Below are 6,054 nucleotides of genomic sequence, written 5' to 3'. Positions count from 1 at the left end.
CTTGGCCATGACAGCTACGTTGCCTCCATATGAAGATATGGTTGCTTCATAACTCATCAAAAACTGCTTCGGGTCTGAATGCCCATCATACATTGGAAGCTGAGGTGGCTTATATGATGGGGGCCATGGGATAGCCTGCAGTTCTGCTGCCAAGGGAGAAGCATCGTCAAAAGTTAAGGTACCATGATTAAAATCATCATACCATCCATCATCGTCGAACAAGCCTTCTTGATGAAGCTCCCTGTGTTGGGGCCTTCGTTCTTGTTCATCTTGAGCAAGATGGCGTACTTCTTCAGTGGCTTCGTCAATCTGCCTTTGAAGATCGGCTAGTCGAGCCATCTTCTCCTTCTTCCTTTGTACTTGTTGATGAAGCATCTCCATGTTTTTTATTTCTTGGTCCAACTCATCCTCCTGGGGTGTTGGACTAGTGGCCTTCCTCTTCTGGCTTCGGGCCTCTCGAAGTGAAAGGGTCTCCTGGTTTGGGTCCAGTGGCTGCAAAGCGGCAGCCCCTGACGCTAAAGCTTTCTTCGGTGGCATGACGAAGGTCAGTGCTTGCCGAAGGTGGTCGAAAAGGATTCACCAGAGGTGGGCGCCAATGTTGGGGACTTGTTCTCAAATGCTATGAGTTAAGAACAAGGCAACACAAAAAATATTAAATGTTAATGCCCTTCGTCCTTCGAAACATTATTTCCCTTAGGTTATAATGATCTTTAGACGAAGGTCATGAAGGACATACCTTCATCTTTGCAGCAACGATAATAAAAGGAGAATCATATGAAATGTAAGAGATAACATGAACAACTATATAGCATTATCAACTCATTTCTATTTTATTATCATGAAAAAATAGAAATGATATCAAATTACAAATGTACCTTTGGCTTGGAAGAAGGTAAAGGTACGAGCGTGATGCAAAAGCAAATGCCAAGTCAGCGTGAACAGTACAGGAGCACTGTTCATCTATTTATAGGCACGGGACGCAGCCCATGTAAAATTACACCCATGCCCTTTACATTTGCTAATGACTCTATAGTGATCCATCGAGGTTTAAATAGCCTTTTCCCTTTTAAGTCGGTTCCCCTTTTTCTGCTGTCATGCCGAAGCTCCCTGCACGTAGCTTCGGCGCTGCGTCAACCTTCGTATTCTTTGTGCTTCTCACAGTGTGGTTCTGATCCGAGTCCGAAGGTACCTGTTCATGTATTATACTCTAGAACAATTGTTAAATCATATTTTTGAGGACCTTCGAAAGACGAAGGCCCCCAACAGTGATGAGTGTTGATGTGTTGTGCCCCTTGAACCACAATGGCATTAGTTTACTAGGTGAGTGCCATAGAGTTAGGTAGCTGGGTGGTCTCCCTTTTCTCTCTTTAATCCATCTATGCTTACCTTTTCTATATATACCCTTCCCTCTTGCACCTGTCCGGTTGGCATCCTACAACCCCTCTAAATCAGTCAAGATCGGAGTCGGTAGCATCTTCTTTAAGTGTGTATCAATGATTCTGTTAAGGGGGTTAGCCGCTAACCCCAATGAAGACAATGCGATCAACATCAACCAACAAGATCAAAGTGGTGCAACGGAAACGTGTGTGGGTCCTAACCCACAGGTCCAAGAGATCCTCAAGAATTGCATCAACCGGTTTCAAGTATCTGAAGGTCAAAGCAACCAGTCCACAAGTCGACCCGCAGAGTCAAGGTTGAAATGAAGAAACTTCAAACAACCTATAAACCAACCTTGTCATTCTTGCTAGCCTCTTCTTGAATCTCGAGGGCGAGATTATGTTAAGGGGGCTAGATTTGTAACACCCTGAATTTGGGGTATAAAATTTCTTTTCTAATATCCACCAAATTCAGGTGTTACCCTCTCTTGTCCTTACTTTTCTTTTCTTTTTTTCTAAATAATAGATAAGTATTTTGTTATATATATTGGCGTAAGCCTAGTGAAGTGAGCCCTAGAGGTGCTTTGTTTGTTGCATTCATGTCGTCACAAAGTGTTTTTAAGTGCAAAAGGTGTTTGAAACGTGTTAATATACCTTGTAGAAGCCCCAATAATTTTTATATTGTTTTGGAGTATTTTTTTTTCCTTTTTCTGAAAAAGCAAAATCTACTTATTTAAGACACCTAAAAATAATTTACAAACTCTAAGTATTTTGATATGAGTTCACTTGGTTCCAAAACATGTCTACGGATTGTCCTAGAATTTTTGAGCCACTAAATATAAATTTCAGATTTTTTTGGAAATTTATTGATTTGGAAAATCCGGATATTTATTCTAATCTGATCTGCGAAGGTTGTTTATTTTATGTTCCAAAACAGCTTTTTCCTTTCTTAGACGATCCCTAGCCGTGAGCTAGTTGCTGCACGTTTTTGAAGAAAATGGCTGAGCCCAGCGCGCAGTCATCGCCTCGCCACCGTTTCCTGCATGAGGGGCCACTGTGCGCACCTAGAAGCCTCGACGCCGCGCCCGCGCAGTACGTCGATGTGGAGGCCATGGCTGGTAAGACCCGTAGATCCCGTCTCTCCTCCATGTGGTGTTCCTTCCCTGGACCATGGTACTTTTCGCTCTGCCGCCTTGCGGTTGCCTCTGCTGGCATGGTCGGCCGAACATTTTTTCATGGACCATGGTACTTTTCCCGGAACCCGGCTCTTTGTCGAGTGCTCGAGTCTTTGCTGAGTACATTTTTTCAGGCACTCGGCAAAGAATTTTTTGCCGAGCGCTGCACTCGGCAAAGTCCTACTCTCGGTAACGACCACGTTTACCGAGAGTAGGACGCTCGGCATAGGAATACACTCGGCAAAGACCTCTTTGCCGAGTGCCAAACACTCGACACACAGCGACGCTAGCGTCAAAGGGCCGTCAGCAGTCGTCTATAGCTGACGACCGTTAACTTTGCGGAGCGCTAGGCGTTGGCACTCGGCAAAGAAGCTACTTTGTCGAGTGTTGCCAGACCGACACTCGGCAAACCCGGCCATCTGTAGCGCATGTTCGTTTTGAGGCTCAACCACCAAACCTTCGTGAGTATCGCACCGCATGCGCGTCCTCCACATATTGGACATGTGTTCCGCTAGTCCTAGACTGTCTCGGCAACACAGCCCGCTACGCCACGTCCTAACGCGAGTGCGTGTCCCAGGTGTCAGCCACCACGGTTGGTCACCTAGCGACTCTGGTCCCTAAGTCAAGTCACATCGCTTGTCTTTCACCACTCCCGGTACATCAGCACGAACCAACATGACTTTTACCTTCGTCGTCGACCACCGCCCCTGTGCTCCACACCTGCACACCCTAATGCGACCGACATGGTTGTAGATACATAATCTCATAGTCTAGTTAGTCCACTGACTACTCTAGAGTGCTACCCGTTGGCGATCACTAATCATCAACCCGAACCAAAAGGGATAGGTCAATATTGTGTTCGCAGAAATGGTGTTACAAATATTGCCAAATGAATAATAACATGGTACCGAAAGACGGAGAGTCTACAAAAATCCTGAGTAGGTACTTAAACTTTCAAAAATTCATGTAACGATACATAAAAAACATGTCACATTGCACAATAAAAGGAAAAGGAGAAAAAGAAAACATAAAATAGACTTAAATATGCATAGGCTACTACACAAGTGGATCTAGTGCAAATATTTTTCACCAGTTGATTACACGAACGGAACAGCTGTTGAAAATTTACAATCTCGTTCCCGCGGCCCACGCGACTTCATTGGTTCGTTGCCTTCATCCCTCCACTCCTTTCTTCTGCCTCTCTAAAAGGAATACGCTATTGATTACTGAACCAAACAAATAGGAGATGGTGCCTTTGGTTCGTTGCCTTGCAAAGAAGTTGGTTCCGCTTCTGATGTCATCGTGCGCTACAGATAACAGACATGCATGCCATGGCGGTGACTGCTGACTGTTCCGTCCTTCATGCGTGACTCGGTTCCGTCCAACGTTTTGGTACCAGCCAAGTACGTACTGTGCTAGTACCGTGTAAACAAAGGGCTGTACTGCCAGCTAATAACAAGCAGGAGCAGCACAATCCACAATTAGATCGAGAAGATGATGCTGTTAATTAACCACAACATGTGCCGACGATGTTTACTAAGTAAAAGAAGAAAAATGGATGCACCGTTATCATCGACGAGCTGAGTATTAAAATCGGTAGCAATATGAACGGGTCCATAAAATACATCCATTGTTATCACCGAGAGGATGCATGCAATCCAAATAGTCACCGTGTGTATATATATACATGCATAGACATACATAGAGCACCTACCATCTCCTATTCTCTCCTTATACAGGCTACTAGTTTCTTCTTTGCAGGTACGTAGGTATTTACCAACATGCTCAAGCATGCCATATATATGATCGATGCCGTTATGTTTTTAAAATAATGTGTTTGTTTACACTATGTCAGTTTTCCTTGATTATTGATGCTTGTTGGCAATTATAACAGTTTCAGAAGGACACTATCTGATTGATTGATGGAGGTCGTCAAGCTTGGTATAACGACCCAAACATGGCCTGATCTGGTTGGCTACCCCGTTGTAGATGCGGTTAATATTATCCGTCAAGATAATCCCAATATAACCGAAGTTCGAGTACTCCCTCCAGATGGGGTCCCGTCTCCACTCCAAGATGGTACTGTACGTGTTTGTATCTACAACGACATCGTCAATGGTCAGGCTGTTGTGGTTAACCCAGCACCATATATTGGCTAGATTGTGCCACAATGCCAAGCCTTCAATTTTATTACGCCTTGATGGATTACGCACAAATTTGATTTCAATAATGCGAGCGAGTGTGATATCTAAAGTTACTTGCATGGCTGGTTTAAAATATGTACGTGTGTGATGGCTCTACTTGTACTTCAGTGATTGTGTTAATCAATATATTTAATAATAAATAATTATATGTCTCGTGTTTATTATCGATTGTCTACAGATGTGGTTATATATTATAGTCTTTTTTTAAAGGCCATTATGTTATGGGAAATCTTGAAGGTCTACATGTCACACTTATGGCAATGCTTCCCAATACTTGTAGTATCCACCGTTCCTTCCATCGATTAATGTTGCCGCAATTTTCAATACAATCCACCCGTCAATGGACCACCGCTTTCGAGCACACGAGTAATAAACATGGACAAGGTACATATGCAATATATAGTAACGACTAATTCCTTACTTACGGTCCAATGTTTGGCACTTTGATGCATTCCAATTTTAATAACGAGTATTATTTGGGCTTATACCATATAGTTCACCAAGATTTACATAAAAACCACATGAAAGTTAGGATTTGATAAAGCCTCCCAAAACTATACTTCATATATAATTATGCACCGTTGCTACCAAACCACAATGTCAAAACGCAAAAAGTAGGCACAATATTCATATGTGCGTTAAAAATCAATACACGACGGTACTATCACACCCGGTTTTAGAAGGCAAACCGAATGCGCACCGTGTTCGTGTCACACAACAATTATATAGTTGGACATCATCACACAGTGCTCAAATAATAACAGAAAAAGACCTACTTTATGTTGGTTTGCTAAATGCACCTTCAGCATCCTACAGATGTAAATAAAGACCTTTAGCAACCTATAAAGATGGTGGTTGTAAGTACCATCGCTAAACAGTCACACTCGGTTCTAAGGACAAACCAGATGTTCCACTATACATGAAATCAGATGAGAATCACATGTATAGCAACGTCACACAATGGATTATATCAAAACACATTGATTTATTATATCAAAACCAGTATTTATTAGATAACCACTATGCAACAGTATCATTGATGACTATCAATATTTGTCACCTTGTGTATAATAATACATATATTATTATCACCGAGATGATGCAATGTAAACCAAATAGTCGACATGTTTATATATATTTAGAGATACATATACATGCTACTACTTTCTTATTTGTAGGTAGGCACGTATTTTTGCTAGTAGGTGCTTAAATCAGTCTTGTAGTAAATATTTGGTGGTCAGATTGCACTAGTACACAGAAGCTCTATAGTGGCGGTCCTAGAGCTATTTGCACTAGCAT

The 6,054-nt window shown here is 42.4% G+C and overlaps 1 protein-coding gene across 1 annotated transcript; it reads left to right on the top strand.

The window, feature by feature from the left end:
- The first annotated feature begins 4,473 nt into the window (after positions 1 to 4,473).
- LOC118477008 (uncharacterized) lies at positions 4,474 to 4,901 on the top strand. The gene has a single exon (XM_035967521.1). It carries the CDS (start codon positions 4,474 to 4,476, stop codon positions 4,708 to 4,710), a length of 237 nt encoding a protein of 78 aa, XP_035823414.1. The 3' UTR covers positions 4,711 to 4,901.
- Positions 4,902 to 6,054: the final 1,153 nt, after the last annotated feature.

This window comes from Zea mays, chromosome 4 (genome assembly GCF_902167145.1).
Source record: "Zea mays cultivar B73 chromosome 4, Zm-B73-REFERENCE-NAM-5.0, whole genome shotgun sequence".
Classification (NCBI taxonomy): domain Eukaryota; kingdom Viridiplantae; phylum Streptophyta; class Magnoliopsida; order Poales; family Poaceae; genus Zea; species Zea mays.
Note: the sequence above shows the minus strand (reverse complement) of the source record. Positions and strands in the feature narration are given on the sequence as shown.

Excerpts from the sequence above, each read along its gene's own strand:
- LOC118477008 (XM_035967521.1), top strand. The coding sequence starts at position 4,474 with ATGGAGGTCGTCAAGCTTGGTATAACGACCCAAACATGGCCTGATCTG.